The sequence below is a fragment of the Hypomesus transpacificus genome, chromosome 21, assembly GCF_021917145.1.
Source record: "Hypomesus transpacificus isolate Combined female chromosome 21, fHypTra1, whole genome shotgun sequence".
NCBI classification, from domain to species: domain Eukaryota; kingdom Metazoa; phylum Chordata; class Actinopteri; order Osmeriformes; family Osmeridae; genus Hypomesus; species Hypomesus transpacificus.
Window position 1 is genome coordinate 6,977,039 of NC_061080.1, and position 25,403 is coordinate 7,002,441.

Consider the following 25,403-nt stretch of genomic DNA (forward strand, 5'->3'; position numbering starts at 1 on the left):
TTTTAATAGTACATCGTACCTTTTCAGGAAACAGTGGGGTTCAGTTGGGGGATATTGACAGGTGGTCCCCATCTAATCCGGAAAGAAGAACTTTCTTACTTAGTTTTAGGAAGACCATGGCTCACGCCTGGATATGCCAGGAGTCCTTATTAGTGATTTTACTACAAATTGTCTTAATTTGCTCTGCACAGGTAAGTGATATCAGTTTTTGTTGTTCTTGTTCTCATCCCACTGGTTTACATCCTAATAAATTGCTTATATTGGACTATTGGCCGAGACTGAGAATTTGAAAATGACTGCTAATATATATATTACCAGTGAATGCTATGCCTTTCGTTGTTTGTATAGTTTGCTGTAGTTTTAATTACACAACCTTTCCAATTACAGCCAGACTGAATACACAATGGGGCTCTTTGTGTGAGGAGCGCATTTAGCTAAGAGTATTGTTGAATTTCAACACAATGACTGAAACTATTTGTGTCAATGTATCCACAGAGGGGCCCTGTCGGTCCTAGAGGCCCCCCAGGACCACCAGGAGCAGCTGGTGTGCCTGGAGTTGATGGCATAGACGTAAGCAACTTTGTAATATCAACCCAATACATATGTGTCAATCCAGGCTAATACATAATGACATATGTACATGATATTTGTTGCCAAGGATAAAGACATAAAGGTTATTCTATATTATTGCTCCACATTTTATTTATTTTTGCAATATTGTTTTAGCAGCAGTTATTAAAATCATCATGTCATTTTAGGGAGACAGAGGACCAGGGCCTGGTGTTGATGGAGGTCCAGTGAGTCAATAGATTCTTCTTTTCCCACATACTATTATTAAATATCCCATCTTAAATGAGTCAAACATTGAATTTTGATCTAGGGCCCTGATGGAGACAATGGCAAAGATGGATCTCCAGGAGCACCAGGACTACCAGGGGCAGACGTAAGTCCTATGATGAAGACCATGAGTTTATATATATATATATATGTTATTTCATACAGAGTCACTCAAACACTGTGCAGAGAGATCCTACTAAAGGATCTGATAAGAATGAAATAATGGAATGACTGTGTGAATATGTGGAAAAAAATCCCCCTGAAAAAACAGCTATTTGGGGAGAGAGTATCGCAGCTCAAATAGTTTCCTGCCAGAAACAGAGGGGTTTTTGTGTGTTTCAGGGGCACAAGGTATTCAGACGCCCTGCAATGGTGGAACATTTTTTATTTGGCTAAAAGTGGAACAAAAATGACCCAGTGTTCTGTAAAATTGGGTGGTGGTTTTGAACAGTAAAATGCTTGCCTAAAGGTTGGCAGCAATTTGGAGTCAGACAACAAGGTGAACTGAGCAGTAGTATAAAAAAAATATCTGTATTGAATCTCACTGAACAAAGGTTGACTATGAACCATTCTTGTATCAAAAGGTTTTATTACTCTTACTCTGTGTCAGTGTCAGTTTTGCATAGTTCGAAAACGTTGAGGATTAAAAGATATGAAATAATGGTCCCACCCTGATTTCTGTATGACGTTGTTTCTGGAGCACTCAGGTATCTCTTTTTTTTTCTTCAAAGAGAATGATTATGTGCATGAGTTTTGACTTGATCTTGCATCATGCTTAGGTGGAAACTTTGTACAAAGTAAGCTTTGTTTTAAGTGTAAACAATTGAAAGAAAATGTTGTCTTGTTTTTTATTTGCAAAATTTTGGTAAAGTTGTATTGGATTATTATTATTTTTTTTTTATGAGATAATATGCTATGAAGAAAAATTCTAATTATAAAACCTAGTGTGATGTTATGGTTGAATAAGCAATGCAATTAGTGAATTAATTACATATTTTGATTTTCAGAAGACAAATATCCATCACTGTGACCTGAATGAAATAACTAATAGGGTTAGGTGTCAGGCGTCATGTGCATTCCAAGAAAGAAGGGATTCTTGGTAATTCATGTACAGTAGGTAACATCTTGTTGTTTCTTTAATAGGGTGAAATAGGGCCTGTTGGAGAACCTGGCCCAGATGGGCTCCCTGGGCCAAAAGTAAGCTGAAAGCATCATCTAGCATTTCCAGAGATGTCATTCGGTTGATCATCTAAGATGCAAAATGTTTATTTAATAACTGTCTTGTGCCATTGTCATTAAGGGTGAAACTGGTGAACCTGGACCTCATGGGGAGATTGTGAGTAAATATCATCCAGATGTGTCACTACACATGATAAAATAAAGACTGATGATTCCTGGAGAGCAAGCAAGATTTTGTAACACTCCCACGTTCTATCAATGCCTTAATAGTCTTGCATGTCTATTTAATTGTCCCCTATAGGGTGTAGGACCTGATGGGCCTGATGTAAGTACACACTGATAACACAACTAGTAACTAAGTGACCTGAAATTAACTCCAGTCGCTTGCTACTACTACATTAGTATTTTGTAATATTTTGATAGGGTGTACCTGGTTCAGATGGACTGGCGGGTGAACTTGGCAAAGTTGGACTCCAGGTAAACTGTCAAAATCCAGTCATGTTTTAATTTGCCATACTTACACAAGGCTTGTCATGATGTCATATCATGAGATTACATTGACATCAATCCAGCCAGTCAGACCTTGACACTTAAGCCTGCTATTGTCTAATAGAGTCGACAAGAGGTTAAGTCTAATACAAATTACAATAATGTGTGGCATGAGAAATGTATAGTGCATGAGAAAAATGTTAAATGAATGAAAAACAATGACAATCTCTTACAGGGTGCAAGGGGCAAGAGAGGTCAGATGGGACTTCCCGGTCCTCCAGGGCCAAGGGTAAATGTTGTCATCTGATTAACAAAGTGAATCAAATTACTTTAAGTGTCAATGAATGACTTGGTAACAGTTAAACCTTTATTTAAAGTTATTCTAGAGGTAATGGTAATAACAAATCAATATACCATATGTAGTTAGGTAATATACGTATATGCAGCGCTGGAGAAAATTAAGAGACCCCTGCGAAACGATTGTGGTTTTACAATTTATAGTCATGAGTTTGAGTAAAATGAACTACTATTCTAACTATTCTATGAGCTACTATTTTAACTCTTCTATTAACTACAAATAACATTTCTCCCAAATTCCCCAAAATATTGCCATTAAGAATATTTATTTTTGCAAACAAATTCTGATGTCAGGAAAACTTAAAAATAACAATTAAACAACATGATACTAATGTTTTAATTCAGGAACAGTTAAAAAATCAGTCATTGGTGGAATAACCCTGACCAATCACAGCTTCCAGTCTCACATTGCTGGGAGGGGACTGAACGCCACTCCTGGTGGGAAAATTCAAGTAGCTCGGCTTTGTTTGATAGCTTGTGACCATCCATCTTCCTTTTGATCACAGTTCAGAGGTTTCTATGGGGTTCAGGTCTGAAGATGAGGTCTGAAAGAGGTCTGATTAGACTGGTCATGAAAGGGTCTTGATCTTGGGGTCCTCTATCCACACCTTGATCACCTAATTGTGTGGCATGGAGCATTGTCCTGCAGGACAAACCAGTCATCAGAATTGGGGAACATTGTTTTGCTAAGAAATTCTCTAAATTACAACACTTTTACTTGGATTTTGGGAGAAATGTTAGTAGTTATAGAATAAAATAAATGTGTTTATTATACTCCATCACATACATATAAGTATAATAAGTAAAACCAAAGAAATTGAAAATTTTGCAGTGGCCTTATTTATATATTCACAGGCACCATTTTCATAGGTGTTATCATGTCACGTGTCAGTATCCTTTCCTTCCTCACTTGCCCACACTGGTATTAAAATAGGTGCCCACCGACCATCTTTCATAAACACTGCCTTGCTAGACGCCACTAAAAAGAAAAAAAATTTATGGAGTGAGTTAAACCAATTCAGCTCTGTTACACTTTGTATTATTTTTATCTTGTAGTGTAGTTGCCTTTTATTTCACATTTGTCTAATTGTTGCTTTGTAAATTCAGAAAGTGTTATATAGAATCAGACACAGGTTTTCAAAAGCTATTCATAATAATACATTAAAAAATCTCTTTAATTTAGGGTCTTCCTGGTGTATATGATGGGGAGGACCTGGTAAGTTTTGTTCAAAACAGACATAACAATACAAATGACTGACGATGACAATAAATATTGTGGCAATAAAGATAAAATAATATATGTAATATATGTATGTGCAATACTGGTGTCAATGCCTCTTAAAGTACTTTATTATACTATATGTTCATTACTGTAAAAACTGAAAGGATAAAACAAAAAAAATGTTTGATTGATCGCATTGCCCCGAGCTTAATGTGTTTTACAGTGTCCCAATGCCTGCCCCAGTGGTCTGAATGGATATACTGGCCTCCCAGGCATGAAAGTGAGCAAATGCTGTATTTACTAATATGTTTGGATATTGTATTTTGACAATGAAACGGTCATATTTGTAGTTTAGTTTTAACATTCTACATTCTTACAAGACTGCGGCTTGTAATCGAAAGGCTTGAGCAACATAGGTTCTGGACTGCTCTGCAAAAGGCCTGAGATTGTGTGTTTTGGATTTGAATTAGTTACATTATATCTTGACATTTTTATTTATATCGGGAAACCACAAAGACTTTGGCTCGAGATACCGCAAAGATTGGGGCTTGTGTGTTCTGGATTACCGCAAAGGCTGCGGCCTGTTTTCAGAAGGGTTTTACTACTTTTATTACTTATAATATTGTTTTTATAGATTTTTGTGTAAAGCACTTTGACCTGCAATTCTTGTATGAAATGTGCTTTATAAATAAAGTATTATTATTATTACATCCTAAGGGCCACAAAGGGGCTAAAGGTGAATCTGGTGAGCCTGGAAAGCAAGGACATAAGGTGATTTATTTTTTCTAGGAAAAGTCATTCACGTTGTTGAATTATTGAATTACCTTTTATGTGGAGAGTTACATTTTGTATTTTCTACCAGGGAGAGGAGGGTGACCAAGGAGCACCAGGAGAAGTTGGAGCTCAAGGGCTACCAGTAAATGTTTTCAGTTTACAAATATAACAAATACAAATATATTTTTTGTAGAATATGCAGTATTATGTTTTGGCTTCTTCTATTTTTAAACTTTTCCTATTCCCTTTCTTATACCGTTTCCATTTCTATCACCTTCATCTCTTTTTTCTCCTCTGTCTCTATTGATTTTAGGGCCCAGGTGGACCAAGGGGGATCACAGGAATAGTAGGCTCTAAAGGTGATAGGGTAAGGATTAAAAGGTTGCACAAAGCATTGCATCACAGGGTTAGTAGGCACATTTACTACTAAGTAAGTAGTATTGGATAGAATAGGACCTACATGTAGGATTGTTACGATATCCTAGTCTACTGTTTTTAAGGTACAAAACTATGAAATTCATAATTCAGTAAATGAGCTTGCAGGGTTGTTATATGAAAATACTGCTTTAATTGGTCATTTAAAAGGGTCCACGCGGAAAGCCTGGTGAACTGGGTCCTCAGGGAATCCAGGGTGGCGTAGTAAGCAACTTTTTTATAATTGCTTTGACATCATTATGGTCTTCACATTTTAGAGTGACTACCCTCTCAGTTTTGTGGATTTAAATGTGGTTATGCTTGTCATAGGGCGATGTGGGCCAGAGAGGAGTAGTGGGTGAGACTGGCCCAAAGGGAACCCAAGTAAGCACTAAATTAACTAATCATTTTTCTCAATTTCTTAACTCAATCTGTAAGGAGTACAGCAGTCAGAGCTAGATAAAGGATGTGTTTAAGGTTCTTCTGATGTAGTTTACTGTTTGTTTGATTGTTTTGTAGGGGGCCCAAGGACCTGCAGGGATTAGGGGCATCCCAGGCCCTAAAGGAGAACCTGTCAGTACTGTATACTTCTCTTTCTTCATATATGACTGCTGATAATACAAAAACAAAAAGATTTGCTGAAATACATCATCTTGAATTTGAATCAATCAAGCAGCCAATGATTGATCATTACTGCCATTGCATTATGAACTTTGATATTTCCTATTAATCCAAATGTTTTTTCTTCTTCTATTGGACAGGGCCTTGTGGGTCCAGATGGACGTGAGGGCATCCCTGGATTGCCAGGATCTAAGGTTCAAGTTATAATCAAAGGAAATGTGTCTGTCCCTTCATATTCAAGCGATAACTCTGATGGTTATGTCTATCGCTTTCAGGGTATCCCTGGGAGAAATGGAGCCCCAGGTGATGCTGGCCTTCAAGGACTTCCTGTATGTAGGATCTATAATCCCTTGCATCACAGAATTTGCTAAATAATTCTAGATCCGGTTGTTTATGGTTTAAATGTAATTGTATTCATTCAGGGATTACCAGGTGCTTATGGACCTAAAGGAGTCAGTGGGGAGAAGGTATAACCATATTTCAGTATTTTATATGTGTTTGAAATCTGTGATCATTGTAATGAGATCATTTTCTTTCATTTTCAGGGAAACTCTGGTGACCCAGGTGTTGTCGGACTAATGGGTTCTCCAGGGAAATCAGTAAGTCAATGCAAAGTACAAAGCACTGGCAACACACAATCATTTATACATTCTAATCAGTAGAAAAAAAAAATACAAAACTGTAGTAACATACTCTTTTAGAATTGTTGAATAGTGTCTTTTGTCTACAGGGAGAACGTGGTGAGCAGGGAGAAGTAGGACCTGTTGGACCAAGAGGTGGGCCAGTGAGTATGTTTATTTTGTTGACTATGAATTATCTATTTTAGGATTGGGATTCTGAGTGGGCAAAGCACAATTACTTTTATCATCATTAGCCAGTTTATCATTAAACAGCCAATCTAAGGGATATTTAAAGAATGACAAGGTAAAATACAAAAGAATGTATGACAAAATATTTCATTTTAAAGACTGTGTCAACTGATGTAGGTGTTTTTGTCCACATGGGGGCAGGAACATTGACAATGGATTCGAGACGGATTCGATATACCGCAGATAGAGTGCGGCTTGTCTGGGTTGTTATATGTGTGGAAACTGCAAGTGGCAGCTCGGACCTAAGACGGATTCAAGAGACCGCAGATAGAGTGCGGCTTGTCTGGGTTGTTATATGTGTGGAAACTGCAAGTGCAGCTCGGATCTAAGACGGATTCAAGAGACCGCAGATAGAGTGTGGCTATTCTGGTTTGTTATATGTTTGGAAACTGCAAGTGGCAGCTTGGATCTAAGACGGATTCGAGAGACTGCAGATAGAGTGTGGCTATTCTGGTTTGTTATATGTTTTGAAACTGCAAGTGGCAGCTCGGATCTAAGACGGATTCGAGAGACCGCAGATAGAGTGCGGCTTGTCTGGGTTGTTATATATGTGGAAACTGCAAGTGCAGCTCGGATCTAATACGGATTCAAGAGACCGCAGATAGTGTGGCTTGTCTGGGTTGTTATATGTGTGGAAACTGCAAGTGCAGCTCGGACCTAAGACGGATTCGAGAGACCGCAGATAGAGTGCGGCTTGTCTGGGTTGTTATATGTGTGGAAACTGCAAGTGCAGCTCGGATCTAAGACGGATTCAAGAGACCGCAGATAGAGTGTGTCTATTCTGGTTTGTTATATGTTTGGAAACTGCAAGTGGCAGCTTGGATCTAAGACGGATTCGAGAGACTGCAGATAGAGTGTGGCTATTCTGGTTTGTTATATGTTTTGAAACTGCAAGTGGCAGCTCGGATCTAAGACGGATTCGAGAGACCGCAGATAGAGTGCGGCTTGTCTGGGTTGTTATATATGTGGAAACTGCAAGTGCAGCTCGGATCTAATACGGATTCAAGAGACCGCAGATAGTGTGGCTTGTCTGGGTTGTTATATGTGTGGAACTGCAAGTGCAGCTCGGATCAAAGAAGGATTCGAGAGACCGCAGATAGAGTGTGGCTATTCTCGGTCGTTATATGTGTGGAAACTGCAAGTGCAGCTCGGATCTAATATGGATTCAAGAGACCGCAGATAGTGTGGCTTGTCTGGGTTGTTATATGTGTGGAAACTGCAAGTGCAGCTCGGACCTAAGACGGATTCGAGAGACCGCAGATAGAGTGCGGCTTGTCTGGGTTGTTATATGTGTGGAAACTGCAAGTGCAGCTCGGATCTAAGACGGATTCAAGAGACCGCAGATAGAGTGTGTCTATTCTGGTTTGTTATATGTTTGGAAACTGCAAGTGGCAGCTTGGATCTAAGACGGATTCGAGAGACTGCAGATAGAGTGTGGCTATTCTGGTTTGTTATATGTTTTAGATCAATTACTTTTAGCACTTGTATTATTGTTTTTGTTGATTGTATGTAAAGCACCTTGAGCTGCAATTCTTGTATGAAATGTGCTATATAAATAAAGTCTTTCTACAATGCACAGCCCAAATTCAGAGTTTACCACCTGCTTATCAGATATTTGAGCATGACCAACTTTGGCAAAAAAAAAATTGTATTGACCAATCAAACTCAGAATAGGGCCAATGATTTTATTGGAAGTGCATTATATATTTATGCTTCTTTGTTACTTAACTATTGCACAGTGCCCGTGATGCAGTCTGTGATTAACATGCCGGTGAAATTCACAAATACAGATTACTTGAACTATAGATAGCACTTTAGTGCACAGTGCCCGTGATAAAATTGGTAGCACACACACATTCCTGTAATAAAAAATAGGACACCATGCCCATGATGATGTCGGTGACACACATTTTTTGTATTATTAGGGATGAGTATTGATCAGATTTGAACAATTCTGATTCCTTATCAATTCCTGCTTATCAATTCGATTCCTTATCAATTCTTATTGAGCAAGGGGGGGATAAAAGAGCACAAACGGGTTTATTTACATACATTTTCTTTTATGTAATTTTCTATAATGCCGCACACCATATACAGTATGTATACATATACATTTAAATGTTTCCGTTGCTCTTCTTCTACACTTCTATTAGCTACGCTAGCTTAGCTATAGAATCTTCAATTTTCAGCCAAGGTTAGATCATATAATATGACAGTGTCAAACATCGGCCATTCCGTTAAACAATTAAAATGCTAAATTCAATAATGGATTAAAAATCGAAATGCTCAGTTGAATAATGGGTTAACATGACAACGCGAACGTTTGCTGATAACACACGCCCTCCGATCATTAACGTGAAGTGATCAATAATGGGAGACGAACGCCAGAGCTAAAACGTATGCTAACTTGAACAGAAGATAACTTGATTGACTATACACAGTAAAGGCAAATTGCTGCACACAGTGGCAAGTGGTTGTGATTACTTTTGAGGAGTTTAGCTCTACCTTGGATAGTTAGCGTTAGAGATGAAGCGCGAACTTTAGCTGTGCTGCTGCATGCATCGAACACGTCAATCCAGTCATTTCATTCCATGCTGTGTGTTCAAATGCTTCTTTAAATTTGTTGTATTTCCTCCCTTCAACGAAATATACTTTTTACACGCGTTACAAGTGGCTTTGTTGTCATCTAGTCGTGTGAAATACAACCAAACTTTAAAACACTTCTGCCTAGTTGCCATGTTTGCTACAGTCTGAATACGTTCGTGCATGCGCAACGGCACAGAGAACCGTTAGCAGAATCGTTGAAGAATTTGGCTGACGATTCCAAGGAATCGGTTCTCTAGGAACCGGGAACCGGTTCTAAAAAAGAAACGGTTCTCGACACCCATCCTTAGAAATTATAGATAGACAGATCACAATGGAAATTCCGTCATCTCTAAAGTACTTGTTCAACCTCCACATCATCTATTCTAGTCACTTATGCACATAATAAAGGCAATTTATCATTATTTTAAACAAATTGCTAATGCTCTTGTACATTCATGCTAATGTTTATGTAGCCTAACGAGTGTTTGCTATGTTTGTATTAACGTTTGTAATTTTTTTGTGCTATCTTTGTGCTATGCAATGCTGTAAAATGTTCTGTATCGCATTCTTATAAATATGACACGACAACTGACTGAGGAGAACAAAATTTGGTGTTTAGTTTTTTGTGCCCATTTGCATTTCATCCTTAAAGGAAACCCTCAGGTAGTTCAGGTAGTTTTGACATTAGTAAACACATTAATTTATGTACCAAAATGCACTGATTTATACTGAAAGTATCCACATATTGTCTTTCTGTTAGCTAGCCAGCATTTCATCCTTAAAGGAAACCCTCCAAAAGCAGCTGATTCAATGTTATCCTAGCAGTCAGCACTGCAAACTATTTGTAGCTAGTGATGGGCATTCCGGCTCTTTTTCCTGAGCCGGCTCGTTTGACTCAGCTCACTGAAAAGAGCCGGCTCTTTTGGCTCCCAAACGGCTCTTTAAACAATAAATGTTTTAACTATGAATTTGACTATGATAGGTGTGAAAACAATGAATAATAATACAAATTAAATTATTTAATGAGATCATACTCTACCTTAACCACAATGTCTTTAAGAATGCATTGAGTTGTTATGGCTCTTCTCCGAGTTTCGACTACTCATCTGACTATGTGTGTGATTGACAGGAACAGAATGTGAGGCTGATCAGACAGTCGTGTGTGTGTGCGCCTTAGGCCTATATAATAATTTTGTTGTTGTTCTTTGAATCAGTCAATTATTTTAAATACAATAAAAATCATTTATTATTATTTCATTATTACATAATCATTTAATTTCTATAGCGCAATATATATATTTTTTTTAAATAGAGTTGGCTCTTCAGATATGCAAGCCAGCTCTCAACTCTTAGAGCCGGCTCATTCGCAAACGACCCATCACTACTAGCTTAGTGCAACTCAGTCAACTCAGCTTGGCCGAGAGTTGACAGCCAAGCGAGTAAAACTGGCAGCATGTTTCTTTTTGGAAATGTTGAAATGCTGATCCAAACTTCACTGCACTGGATTATAAAACGGACACCTGCAGAATATGAACTTTGCAGAATGCCCGGTTCTTGAGATAGTCATCAAAAACTTGCTGCCCTAAAATCTCATTCAAAATACATACACAGACCGAAAAACAGACATAGATTCCTTGGATTGTTAGACAGATGTGAACGTATTCTATATCCTCCTTTTTGTGTCTTTTAGGGTGAGAGAGGAGAAAGGGGCCATGATGGACCTACTGGAACTCCAGGACCTAGGGTGAGTAATGCAATGTTCCCTGGGTAGAACTACTTTCGAGGCTGCTGTCTGTGTTGTAGTGTAAGTCTTTACTATGTCAAGTTAAATTCACATGTTAAGCAAAAGGATGTGATTTGTACGTATAAATTCATAAGAATGGTTATCTGCAAAAGAATATAATGAGAGCAATTCATATTATTTTATGATTTCACAATAAATTAAGTTGATAGGGAACTCTGGTTTCAAATTAAGTGTCAAACCCATGCCTATAATAATTAGCATTGACATTTTCTTTTTTTGCTCAGTTCATGGTCTGAATCAGAACTATGACACAGGTCTGACTAGAGAATTAAACTGAAGACTATTTACACTTACATTCAAGACATTGGTAAATGTATTTATGTTTAACAGAAATCTATCATTTGTAACATCAGGTCTGAATCCTTTTTACTTTTATTTTTGTTTAGAGGCCCTGTCTTTACACATTAACTTCCATCTTTATGCAGACAGTGGTGTTATTTTTACATATCCATTTTCTAAATTAAGAGTGTAAAAAACTCACTACTGCTTTGTGTTGCTGTAAACACCTGTAACTATTTGAATATTCAAAAAATTAAATGTAACATATCCTGGACAGCACTGCAAAACGTAAGTTTTCACATCAGGAGGGATTCCTAATAAAAAATACACTGTCCTTTTGTATCCATATCGATAACTATATGAGGAGGGTGATACTTCAGTCTTGTTTTTACTTTTAAGATAATCCATCAGGTTGCTTGTTATGTTAAAATGCTTTTTTGTAACATGTTACCGGTTTGTGTCTTATTTTGTTTCAGCCAATTTGTTGCTCGTATCTTGCTCTTTTTGCTTTAACCTTCCTGGTTAAAGCAAGAGGAAAAAGCCATACCCGTGAACAAACCATTAATAGTACAATAAAAATAAGTTATTAGATATAGTCAGTCTGTGCCCACTCACAGTAACTTAAGCTAAAGGTACTTTCAATGGCAGATCTTTAAAAGCTTTAGACTCTAATCCAACATGAGTCGCCTCTTGTTTTACTAGTCCATGGACCCAAGGGCATAGATTCATTAAGGAGGGATTCAAGGCAGGAAAGGGGCTGAATGAAACTGAAAGAACCCTCTGTTTCCCAGGAATGTCTTAAACCGGCTAGCCCAGAGTATTCCATAATCAGTATTCACACATCTATGAACATCTGAGAGCAATTTTTTATGTATATTTTTTTCTTCCAGTAAATGTGGTCAGCTCAAAGTGGGGGAATACCCCCCACTCAGTTCTACACACGTAATCTAGTTTGTTAAAGTGTGTATGTTTGTGTCACAGGGAAGTAAAGGGAATCTCGGTCTTCCTGGACTTCCAGGCCAAGCTGGATTGCCAGGACAAAAGGGAGACAGGGTAAGAAAGATAAAACCATAGAAAATGTATTTGAATAATGTAGTATGTGGTATTTCATGATCTAAATCTGATTAAGAGGCTCTTGACAGATATACTTGATGTCACAGCATTGGTGATGCATCTATTACAATGTGTTTGAGTTGAATGTATCTGGGTGCAAAGCCTTGCTTTGAAGATTGAAAGAAGACTTTATTTTATCCAGGGGGCGGTTGGTCTTGATGGTGCTAAAGGAGAACAAGTAAGCTACCCTTATAACATCCGGCATTGACCAGATAATACATTATCCTAGTTTACTGTGATAGCCACACAATAATCATGAACATATTAAATGACATGACTTATATGGGATGTTACACTGTATAGCTTACTATTTCTGATATGTGTAAGTTATTTTGTAAAACATTTTTTCTTTTCTTGTCTAGGGGGCACCTGGTAATGAGGGTACATCTGGGGACAGAGGAGACTTGGTAAGTGGCCACCATACAAATTCAAAGAAACAGTAAAACAGTACAGAAATAGTAGAATTTTCTTTTGTCCTGGGTGATAAGAGTGACATAATATCTAAGCTACTGAAACACCATCAATGATTAATGTGGAATAACATTGAATAACAGGTAAAGTCCTGTTTAAAAGCACATTTTGTTAAAATGAAAATGCTCACTTTGGTGAGTTAATTGTTGGTGAATGACTGTAGACCTTAACCCATTCTTTTATAGGGTGATGAAGGAGAGCCAGGAGAGAAAGGATCGGTAAAGTTCAGCCAATTTCTTTACTCATGTTTGTAAAGTTGACTGCATCTTAATGATAATCTCTTATTTTTAAATCTTCTTTATTAAAGCCTTTCTGGCATTGCCTCACATTATTGTTTTTTTGCAGACAGGCCCACCAGGAGAGACCGGGAACAAAGGACCAGAGGGTGGCCGGGGCCAGCAGGGGGCAGGGGGCAAGTCAGGTCAGCCTGGACCACGTGGTATGCAGGGAGACAGGGGGACTCCAGGGATGCCAGGCATGCAGGGGCCAGCGGTAGGCAGTTTCTTATAACCTACGGAGTTACGGGCTAGCATCTGTATATAGAGCCGGTAGTTTCCCTGAGCTACAGAAGTGAACCTTTCTAAAATGTAAATATTTCTATGAATAAATGTGGATACACATTTTGCCATGACACTGCAATGACATATCATTATTTTGCTTTTTTGAAGTAATATCTAACCATCACTTTGTTACAGGGTAAAGCACCAAGGGATACACACATCAGACAAGTCTGCATGAGAGTCATGCAAGGTAAATTTGCATCCTTACTATAAACAAGTTACATTACATTTTATGCTCATAAGTGAATGTTAAGCCATTTGTCAGATATAATTCACACATCTTAAGGCCCTCGATACTAGGCATGAGAATTGATCAGATTTGAACAATTCCGATTCCTTATCAATTCCTGCTTATCAATTCGATTCCTCATCAATTCTTATTGGGCAAGGGGGGAAATTAAAAGCACAAACAGGTTTATTTACATACATTTTCTATTATGTAATTTTCTATAATGCTGCACCACCATATACAGTATGTATAAGCCTACATACATACATACATTTTTCCGTTGCTCTTCTTCTACACTTCTATTAGCTACGCTAGCTTAGCTATAGAATCTTCCATTTTCAGCCAAAGTCAAATCATATAATATGACAGTGTCAAACATCGGCCATTCTGTTAAACAATAAAAATGCTAAGTTTAATAATGGGCAAAAAATCGATATGCTCAGTTGAATAATGGGTTAACATGACAACGCAAACGTTTGCTGATAACAGACGCCCTCCGATCATTGACGTGAAGTGATCAATAATGGGAGACGAATGCCAGAGTTAAAATGTATGCTAACTTGAACAGAAGATAACTTGATCGACTATACACAATAAAGGCAAATTGCTTGCTGCACACAGTGTCAAGTGGTTGTGATCCCTTTTGAGGAGTTTAGCTCTACCTTGGATAGTTAGCGTTAGAGATGAAGCGCGAACGTTAGCTGCGCTGCTGCATGCATCGAACACATGACATTCCAGTAACTTCATTCCATGCTGTGTGTTCAAATGCTTCTTCATATTTGTTGTATTTCCTCCCTTCGACGAAATATACTTTTTACACCCGTTACAAGTGGCGTTGTTGTCATTTTGTCGTGTGAAATACAACCAAACACTTCTACCTAGCTGCCATGTGTGCTGCAGTGTGAATAAGTTTGTGCATGCGCAACGGCACAGAGAACGGTACAGAATCGTTAAGGAATTTGGCTGACGATTCCAAGGAATCGGTTCACTGGGAACCGGTTCTCGATACCCATCCCTACTCGATACGGTAGATCATGAGGGCTCTCAAATGTCACGCATTGAGAGTGACAGTTACTCATTTCGGTCTTTAGTCACGCCCTCCCGTCACACATTGTATTTCTCACGCAGAAAATATTTTTTTATAATATATTTAATATGCCGCAGCACCCAACCAAAATTCCTCTGGCCGCCCCACTCTCACTATGGAACCGGCAGTCAAGCGCGTCTCCCCTGGAGTTCTTAGTCGAGCCTGCCACTTATCAGCCAATCAAAAAAAGAAAGGGTCTATACAATAGCCAATCGGAAATAGGCACCATTGTATCTGGGTAAGATTTAATGCAACAACCAATGGAAAAAAAGCATATCCTGTAATTTTTCATGATTCTGCTACGTCTTCCGAAAGTTTTGCTCACCTACAAAGCAAACCGCAGGAGCTCGAGCATCACTTTGAGCACAGTCATGATCTCCTGTTTTAATGTTACAACAAATTCACAACTTGTTTGACACAAACAATGACAACTTGACTGCTGTTAAATGTTTCCCAGATAATTAGCATCAGTTTTTCACGAGTCTCTTAACCAACAGTTTTACAGCCTGTTCACTGACAACACCTGCTCAGAACAAGTAGTTCATAGATGTAGCCAGTGTGTATCGGTGAAACTCATTCCTCAGGTAAGTAACAGGCCACCCGCATCCTCAGATATTTAGCTTTTTGTTGGCGTAGTTGGTAGTGGCGGCGCTTAGGATGTCAGAGGTGGTAGGATCGAACCCAGTGCGGTACGTAATTAGGCCCGATGTTTCTGACTTTAAAAATAATGTCATATTTTATTATTATATCCTTGCCATGGATGCATTAATCATTGCTGCCTTTCAAAGATGTCAGGTAAAAAGCATTTAATTGATTAATTTTGACCCCCTTCCGGGGGGGGGGGGGGAGAGACTCTTGCCTGTCTTCAAAACTTGAGAGCCCTGTGAACAAAACAATCCTCTTCCGATAATTTCATTCTTACATCACACATAGCTGCTTATTGAATATTTAGCCCAAAAATTGTAAACAAAAATTACATGTAATGTATTTGCTGAGAGAGAATACACGTCTTTAAATCATCCAAACTACAACCACAAAGGAATTTGTGAGGTAAGAAAGGATAGAGACATTACTAAAGTATATACACAGCTTTCTGTATTTAGCAGCTCTTTTCATCATGTTTTGCAGAGCAACTAGCCCAGCTTGCGGCCAGCCTGAGCAGGCCTGAGTCAGGCATCTCTGGGCTTCCAGGCCCCCCCGGCCCCCCAGGCCCCCCAGGCCCAGCCGGAGAGAACGGCTTCCCAGGACACTCTGGAGCTAGAGGTCTTCCCGGTCTTAAAGGACCTCCAGGGCTGCTGGGTCGTAAGGGACCCAAAGGTGAGATTTCCTGCATAATGATATGTAAAGGATTCAGAACCTCAGTTGAAATCAATGATAACTCTATCCAATCATGTTTATCTCATTATCAGGTGATACAGGTGACATAGGTGAAAGGGGACCTACAACAAGAGGGTCTAAAGGCATGCCAGGAGCACCCGGTCTACCAGGTAAAAAAGAAAAGAATTACAACTGAAATGCAGTGGGTATACTTCTGTTTAAATCAACCAATTTCAAGTTATGTTCTAATCATTTCTCTAAACTAACTGCTGTCACTCAATGTCCAGGACCAATCTCTTGGTCAAAATGTGTTTGTCTTTAATTGAGATTAAGTTACAGTTGAAGTTACAGATTCATATGAAACAGTCTTGAAATAAATTGTCAAAGCAGCAGGTCTATTTGAATATCTAACCTACCATCACTACACAAACAGGTGACCCAGGTAGAGCTGCTTACGGTACAGATGGCCGTGATGGCGATAGAGGTCCACGTGGCGTTCCAGGTATTGCTGGGGCTCCAGGACCTCCTGGTCCTGCTGGGGTGAATGGATATTGCGAGTCATCTCAATGCATCCTACCCATGGTGGCGTCCCCTGTGTCTGCAAAAGACTCTGGGATGAAGGGGCCGAATGAGATGTGAGCTTGGTAGATTTGGACCCTATACTGAAAGCCCAGGGAGACCTGAGAGACTACTGGAGGATAGTAGCACTCCACAAAACACAAAATATGGCGTTTGAATCTTTTTGTTGTTGTTTGTCAATATTTACATTGTGTTGTCCATTTTTGTTTTGGTTTAGTCATTTTAATATCCCCCTCGTTGACCTCAAAGGATGTATTGGTATTCCGCTGCTGTTTGACCAACCATCAGCACTTTTTCTTCAAATTATTTTTTTACCTCTTTACTTAATTGGATTATCTTTTTAAAGTAAAATTTTAAAGAAAACTGATTTAAATTAACATAGACAATTTCACAAGATAAAACATTAACAACAAATTAAGATTTTATTAGGAATTGTTTGTAAAGTATGGAATAATTATAAAATCTGAAACTGAATAACTGTGCTTGAAGCTACAACGTTGAGTTGACATAACTTTGTATGTTTGTGTAAATGTGTCGATACAAAACTTTGATTCAAATTATACTGCTGGTTGGATGACTTGCATTTGTTTTAGAGTATCATTGTTGTATATCCACTCCACCAACCCTGTGGATTACCTTCTTAATCTTATTTTCACTGTCATGTTGACAGTGCTTTTGTGATGGGAGAGAAAGTGTTGTTTGAAGATATATTTAACCAGTTTTTAATGACATTCTTATTTATTATATTAAGGTAAAAAGTCACATCGTAAAGTTCAAAAGACCGAAAAAAGAAAGAAAGAGTACAAAAGAAGAAATAAACACATTTTGATAATGCTTTGCATACTTTGATCAGCAGCCATAAAGCCTGCATTGTATAACAAGGGGGTGCAGATTGGTCTCACTTAATCTTGGGCGCAACCAACAGCCTTATTTATAAACCATGTATGTTAAACATATTGTTGATTCAGTTGCTGTTAAAAACTTGTTTCAAGATGGGTTCTTCATGAGTTCTATTTACTTTATATGGATAAAGTTAAAATACTTACCTCAAAATGCAAGATTCACAAAATCAAAGACAATTTCACAAATCTTTTCAAATCCATTAAATGGTAAGCGGACTGCATTTATATAGGTCATTTTAGCAGCACCTAGCGGCACACCCAAAGCGTTTTACATTTGCCTCTCATTCACCCATTCACACACACACTCACTGACGGCGACAGAGCTGCCTTGTGAGGCATTGGTCTGCCCATCAAGAGCAACTTGGGGTTCAGTGTCTTGCTCAAGGACACTTCAACTCATAGCCAGGAGGAGTCGGGGGTTGAACCATCCATCTTACGATTAGTGGATGAAGCTCCTCACAACCTTTCCGCTTCCCATTGGTTTTCAACAAATCCTCTATAGAACAATGTAGAATCTGTTTTTGTTTCCTGCACTGGTCCCAGTCGTAGACAGTTTAGATTACCATGATGCCACTGACAAAATCCAATGGAATCCAAATGTAGTTGGGGACAAGTAAGTCTAATAAACTCTACACATAATGTAGCTAACAGAACTATAACATTACAAAGCCTTCCATTTGACATACTTTTTCAGTGTATCATTTTAATGTACTTTCACAAGTGGGTGAACAGTTACAATTTGTCGCTCACGGTACTAAAACACACATCCACTGATAGTATAAATAGCCAACCTAATAATAATAATACACAGTTTCAATACATAAATCATCAAGTATCAAGTATTAAGTTACACAAATAAAATAAAAAGGCATACAAAATATTGCAGACAGTTTGAAGCAAAGACACAAAATCACATTTTGGACATGGCAGTACTTAGTAAACAAGAGTTTGATAAGGAATTTGTTTTACAAGATCCCAGACTTTCAATTAACAAATATTGAAAGAAAAACATTTTATATTCAAAATAGTTACTGAAAGCGGTTAAGTGTGTGTAGACGTCCTGTATAAGACAAAGGCAACATTTTGTTCCATGTAGAAAAATGAAACACTTATTCTATCAGACGCAAACTCAGACTCCATAGCGTTGTTCCATTTAAATTGTAAGGCATGTAAGTATTAACCATGGAGGGCATACATCTTTTTATTAATCTTCAACTTGATAACATTAAGAGGTATACTTAACTACTATGTTCTATCATGATATCTCTGAACAATTATAATTCTAAGAGTTCCTTGCACTTAAAACGTTTGGGATGTTTTCACACCTACAGTATATATATATTTTTTTGATAGGCTTAACTCACTCAATCTTTTTTATGGGCACATTCTGAGGGGTACATTAAGAGAACACTCACTGTTACTGGGTCACAAACTTCTTTTCATGATATCTGACATCTTAAATTGAAGAATAAAATGGAAACACTTCAATTACTATGGATAATTTCCTATGAAAATACTTCAACACAATGATTATGGACTAATTAAAAACTCAAGTCTGCAAGGTAACAAGTTGAAGATTACATTTTTCTTTATTTATAGAGGAGTTGGGCTGGACCAGAATTGGCACTACTGGATGCAGCAGTTGTTACGATGGCCATTGGAGTCTTTGAAGCGCAGGCGCATCTTTGGACGATACTTTTCTAAATAGAAGAGCTGCTTGCTGTTGAATGCTCCTCGACGTTTCCTGTTCAAACAATTGTATTACAACTTGTGTGGGCAGTCACATTTCAACATAAAATGTTGCCCAATTTGTATTGTGTGTGGAAAGTCTTGTCAATTGTTTGGCCAAAAACGATTTTATATTTAGTCACAGTGGTTCTAAGGTCTGATCTGAGGACAATAAGGTAGAACTGACTGGCACACATATAAGTCAATGTTTCTCTACAAAGATACCAGCCTCTGTTGTTCAATTGAATTCCAACTAATTAGAACAACAACAACCGATTTTGACAGGTGTGACCACAAGTATTGGATTTTCCAATGGATCTAAAATCTTATATCAAACCTTCCTGTTTGACCAATGTACTGTAGCCTAGTTCAGGCATGGTACTCGGGCAGCGCACCTCATCTCGCTTATCAAGTGCACCTGTGTAACTTCAAACCCATAGATCCATGTCCAATAGGGCGGTAGTAGAAATGCTGCATGGATGGGTGTACACTCTAGCCTGACGTTGTCATACTCATAATTCTAGTCAGAATATGAGTCTGAGAACTCTCCGTTGGGCTTTGACTACGGGGCTTGTTTCAAACGAGCCTGGAAAACTAATGCCTCTTCGCTCAATTGGATAGATCTACAACCAATCAGAGCAACGTAATATGTTGTTTGTTGAAAACGAATTCAACCCAAGCGCTCTTTCGTGACGTTGTTGATTACGTTACTTTTGATCATCTGTCCATCATCGTATAAAGCCCGCCCTGGCAATTTCATTGGTCCGCCCAGATTCTGGTTTTCTGTAGTTGGTCCCCAATACGAGACCCTCCAGACCCAACTTCCCGACCAAATTTCTTTTGGAGCGGGGAGAAGTTGGGCTGGCAGCCAGGCTATGTACACTCACCATCGGCTGTTGTATTATTGTGCTGCTGCCACCCTCTACCATCCCCATCTCCCACATGTTATCTGTATGTTACTATCCATCAGGGAGATTTCACTCTATATGCTCCCTGCCTCTTTTCTTATGCATGTTGCTCGCTAATGCTTAGAGGCTGTAACAGGGGAGTGCTTCCCTTATATACATTCACTCCACATGTCAAGTCAAACCTATTTCCATGTCTATGGTTATAAATACATGGTAAAATCAATACACAGTCAAGACACAATATATGTGTCTTGACTGAAACACATTAAAAGAACATGAGTGCTTACTGCCGAATGAACTGGACTGCATCTTCATATTTCATTCCACATTCAATCATGGCAAGAGCAACCAAGACAGGAGCTCTATATGAATAAAAAAACATCATAAACAACATAATTATAAACAAGAACAAGAACTGTGATATTTCTTTACACATAATATTTAAAATAAATCAACCAATTGATTAGTTTTATTCTAAATCATTTTGATTTGTTTTTGTTACCAACACAAGACAAGTTACCTTCCCAGTCCGGCTACACAATGGACAGCAATGCAGCAACCAGGCTCCTCCCTAAACTTCACCTTCAGGAGGTTCAACCAATCATCAACAATCTGGTTAGAGGGTGGAGCTCCATCGTCAAATGGCCAATCCTAAAGACGGACAGCATAAAATAAATAATTTCATCTGCCCTCATTTACGACAAATTTTACAAAAGGAAAGCCAGTAACCTATATATATAATTAACCTATATATTACCATTGGAAATGCATGGCAATAGATCATTTTTCAGCTTACCAGAACCTGAATTCCTTCCTTCCCTACCAAAGTGGCATCATAGGTGGCCTCACATACTCTCACAACAGTAGTCACTCCATACTTTTTCAACTCCTGTGGAAGAAACCCTGTAAGCCATAACAAGCCATAACAATCATGCTACATATACCATTATAGCTGTTCTGTATTATTCAGGGATTGACAAAATATGAATCATTAGTATTTATCATAACAATTGTCTGACTTGTTTTCTAAGCTTTATTACTACCATAAAACTCACCTCAATGAATTTATTCAGAGTGGCATTAGTAGGATTGTGGGTAATGAGAAACCTCATGTTTTTGTAGGTGATCTCCACAGGAGCAGGTCTGTTCATACGAGCCATTGCAATACTGTTGATAAAACAAGGTTTTCCACAGCTACAATCTTAACAAAAACTAAGTGGGGAGGAAATATTGGAAAAAACTGTCAAATAAACTGTTTTCTGAGGTAAAGGCCAAATGAATGCTTTTAGGCAAAAGTGATGAGAAGAACTCACATAAAAAATGATGGACAATCAAATTCCAACCCCTCTCCTTTGATAAAACGAGGGAGGTTCCACCTTGATTCTGGCTAAGCAGAAGCCAACAAGGGCAGTGTGCTGCAGGTGGAGTTACCCCATCCAGACCCCCTTTTTGCTGGTTATAGGAGGTGTCCTGGTCCTGCCAACTTGCAGATCCACTTGTGGGCCGAGTGTGTCTGGGAGATGGTGAGGTCTGGTGTTCACTCGTCTGCATAGGCAACGTGCTGAGCCTGGCAGTAGTCTCCACTGCCCTTCAGAAACTCCATAAATGTGTGACCCAGAACACCACAGAACTGCTGTAAGAGACACAGGGAGGAGGAGGTGGCATTTAGATACTGGGTCTTAAAACTCTACATTAAATAGCTGAAAACATAACCTGTATGAACTTAAAAGGTCATAAGAATGCATATTTGTTTGTTTAAAATGTGGCATAGTGTAACAGTTGCCAATGTAGGCCTACAGTAGGATATCATAGATTCCAATAAAAGCCTTTTTTAGCACATGTGCCATTTATTACATCTAATAATGACTTTTAATCTCATCACATTTAGGAAGGGTAGACATAGTTCTGCCTTGCAAATAAGAGCAACTGTTTATGCATAGTGATTATCCGGCATGCAGTGCTATTATAAATGGCCGGGTTTCCCAGATTCGTTAAGAAGCTCTTAACGTCAAGAACTTCTTAACGAATCTGGGAAACCTGGCCAATAATTGTTGTGGTTTGATCACCAACATGGTTGCTATGAATCGTTAAGGCCTAATATCTTGGCTAGTTCACGCTGAAAACACTGTATTTTCCGTCTCGAAAACTATGTTCTGTTGATCACCAGCTTCTTGTCTTTAAGAATAAGAAAGTATACGAGAATATTCTGGATATTGAAACTGTCCTTTGTGTAGGGCGGACTGGACGCCATCACCGGCAGCCTGGAGGCCCATCACTTGGTTTATTGTGAAAAAACTATATATTTTTTTAGAACTGCCAGGCCTTTAGCGCCTCGTAATTCTTAATACTGATGAAAATGATAGTGCAATAAGTTAAATATGCCGTTTCCAAAAATAAAAATAAATAGGCTAGGCCTACTTTCATTTTACCCGACGGTAAATGTCGAAATCAAATCTTCAAACTGTAACACAGGCAATAAAGCGATAATAAGGCTACGTATTTCATAGCCTATAGAAAAACATATTTCCAATGTCAGGCAACTAAAGACCTTCATGATATCACTGGTGGGAGTAAATTGTAAACTATTTATCTCATAAAGACCATTATAGGCTACATTAAAGAGACCGTGATTGCACAACACCAAACTGTACACAAAATGCAACAAATACGAGTAGGCTACAAATGGAAGAAAATGGCAACGTGGAAAACAACACTTACTGGGATATGCTTACTCATTGAAAATTGTAGCTTAATCATACAGCCGGTCCCTAAAAATAAGTGAAATACTTAAATTGGTTTGCACCATACAGTCTGGGAGATTCCTCCGTGCGGAGTCGGCGTCTAGTCGACTGGTGCGACGGCTAGGTTTTCGCTAATCAGAGCTCACTCTTCTCAACCCCACCCTAAAAGAACAAATTGGACGTGTTTTTTGGCATCAGCGTTCTCAGATGCGTAGTAATCCAGGTCCCAATGTAATGTATTCTCCTACCTGATTATTGGTACAGATTTGTGGGGTTTTCAATTCTATTTATTTTTTTTATAAAAAAGAACACAAGGTTTTGTGCATATTACATGCTACGACTATTTGGACACAGTGTTTTGTACATGAGCTGGTTTTATTGCTACAGGCATATATTTACATTTACATTTATGCTTTTATCCAAAGCGACTTCCAAAAGAGAGCTTTACAAAAGAGCATAGGTCACTGATCATAACAACGAGGTAGCCCCAAACATTGCAATTTGCCAAAACATGAAGCATACATTGTGAAAAAACAAATAAGTGCCAAAGGGAAGAACCATAAGAATATGCAGTTAAACAAGTTACAATTAAACAACATGAAACTCAAAAAAGTGCAAGTACAATTGAACAGCATGAAACCCAAAAAGTGCAAGAGTGTATCTGTAGAAGAACAATCAACAGTAAAATATTTCACAGTGAGTAAAAAAAGTTTGAATCCGTTATAACTAGCCAACAAGAGCAACAAGTCTCTCAGTAAGAGCAGTAAGAGTCATTGTTAACCTGGAGGAAACCAACATCAGGTCCAGCCAAGCATTCCTAAGTGCCGCTGTACTCCCGGAACAAGTGCGTCTTGAGCCTTTTCTTGAAGGTGGGGAGACAGTCAGTGTCCCTGATGGGGAGCTGATTCCACCATTGGAGGGCCAGACAGGAGAAGAGCTTGTGTTGGGACCTTGTGCGGTGGGACCACCAGACGGTTGTCAGAAGAAGACCGTAGGTGGCGGGTGGGGGTATAAGGCAGGAGGAGAGACTTGATGTAGTCGGGTGCAGTCCCGTTCACCGCTCGGAAGGTCAGTACCAGAGTCTTGAATCTGATACGGGCCGTGATGGGAAGCCAGTGGAGGGAGATGAGGAGCGGGGTAACATGGGAGTAGATCAGACCAGACGGGCCGCCGCGTTCTGAATCCTCTGGAGAGGGCGGGTTGCGCATGCTGGGAGACCGGCGAGCAGCGAGTTGGAGTAGTCCAACTTGGAAAGGAAAAGTGCTTGGACTAGCAGCTGGGTGGAATGCTCAGACAGGTATCTCCTGATCCTCCGGATGTTGTAGAGGGTGAATCTACACGACCTGGAGACCGCAGCAATGAGGGAAGTGAGGGAAAGCTCGTCATCCATGGTCACCCCGAGGTTCCTGGCCGAGGATGAAGGGGTCAATTTAGTCGATTCCAGGGTGATTGAGAGATCGTGGGAAATGGAGGGTTTGGCCGGAATGATGAAGAGTTCTGTTTTGGCGAGGTTCAGCTGGAGGTGGTGCTTGGTCATCCAGGCGGAGATGTCTGTGAGGCAGGCCTCGCTCCTAGCTGAGATCCCCGGATCGGTCGGGGGGAACGACAGGTACAGCTGCGTGTCATCAGCGTAGCAGTGGTAGGAGAAGCCATGGGAGGTAACGATTGGTCCAAACGAGGTGTTGTACAGGGTGAAGAGGAGGGGTCCAAGGACGGAGCCCTGTGGGACACCAGTAGAGAAATGGCGGGGGGGCGACACTTTGCCTCCCCAGGAGACCTGGTAAGATCTTCCCGACAGGTAGGATGAGATCCACTGAAGTGCAGTGCCAGTGATGCCCATCTCAGAAAGTCTGGCGAGCGGGATTTGATGGTTAACCGTATCAAAAGCTGCAGAAAGGTCCAGCAGAATCATGACAGGTGACCTCGAAGCCGCTCTGGCAGACTGGAGGGTAGTGGTGACTGACAGGAGGGCAGTTTCCGTGGAGTGGCCAGTCTTGAAACCCAATTGGTTGGGGTCAAGCAGGTTGTTCTGAGAGAGAGAGTTTGACAGTTGGTTAGATACAGCACGTTCAATCGTTTTAGAAAAGAATGGTAGCAGTGATACCGGTCTGTAGTTCTGGAAGACGGCTTGGTTAAGGGAGGGTTTTTTTTGAGTAGGGGGCTAACTTTGGCCTGTTTGAAGGCAGAGGGGAAAGTGCCGTAAGTAAGAAAAGAGTTAAGGACATGGAGCAGAAAAGACATGAAGACATAAAGACAGAAAAGACACAAAACAGACACAAAACATAAAACTTAACATTTAATTTGGAGGGTTGTTTTCATTTTTTTCATCATGAGAAC

At 39.3% G+C, this 25,403-nt stretch overlaps 2 protein-coding genes across 3 annotated transcripts; one reads left to right on the forward strand and one right to left on the reverse strand.

Moving 5' to 3' along the window:
* Window positions 1-14: 14 nt before the first annotated feature.
* Window positions 15-17,778, forward strand: col9a1a (collagen, type IX, alpha 1a). Its single transcript, XM_047043479.1, has 32 exons — window positions 15-191; window positions 496-570; window positions 759-797; window positions 881-943; window positions 1,981-2,034; window positions 2,138-2,173; window positions 2,318-2,341; window positions 2,440-2,493; window positions 2,741-2,794; window positions 4,046-4,078; window positions 4,308-4,364; window positions 4,802-4,855; window positions 4,947-5,000; window positions 5,172-5,225; window positions 5,444-5,497; window positions 5,603-5,656; window positions 5,792-5,845; window positions 6,034-6,087; window positions 6,169-6,222; window positions 6,316-6,360; window positions 6,439-6,492; window positions 6,624-6,677; window positions 11,039-11,092; window positions 12,413-12,484; window positions 12,687-12,722; window positions 12,907-12,951; window positions 13,201-13,233; window positions 13,361-13,507; window positions 13,711-13,765; window positions 16,020-16,208; window positions 16,301-16,378; window positions 16,642-17,778. Exons 1-32 carry the CDS (start codon window positions 117-119, stop codon window positions 16,845-16,847), a joined length of 2,064 nt encoding a protein of 687 aa, XP_046899435.1. The 5' UTR covers window positions 15-116; the 3' UTR covers window positions 16,848-17,778.
* Window positions 17,507-23,228, reverse strand: ptp4a1 (protein tyrosine phosphatase 4A1). 2 transcript variants are annotated; one of them, XM_047043497.1, is made up of 7 exons: window positions 23,044-23,228; window positions 21,639-21,958; window positions 21,381-21,537; window positions 21,122-21,214; window positions 20,846-20,976; window positions 20,613-20,687; window positions 17,507-19,433 (listed from the first exon to the last, which is right to left on the reverse strand). In XM_047043497.1, the coding sequence occupies exons 3-7, from the start codon at window positions 21,483-21,485 to the stop codon at window positions 19,316-19,318; spliced, it is 522 nt and encodes a 173-aa protein (XP_046899453.1). In that variant the 5' UTR covers window positions 21,486-21,537; window positions 21,639-21,958; window positions 23,044-23,228; the 3' UTR covers window positions 17,507-19,315. The 2 variants fall into 2 exon arrangements, with proteins under 2 accessions (XP_046899453.1, XP_046899452.1); XM_047043496.1 differs by having other exon boundaries at window positions 21,381-21,492; window positions 23,044-23,227.
* Window positions 23,229-25,403: the final 2,175 nt, after the last annotated feature.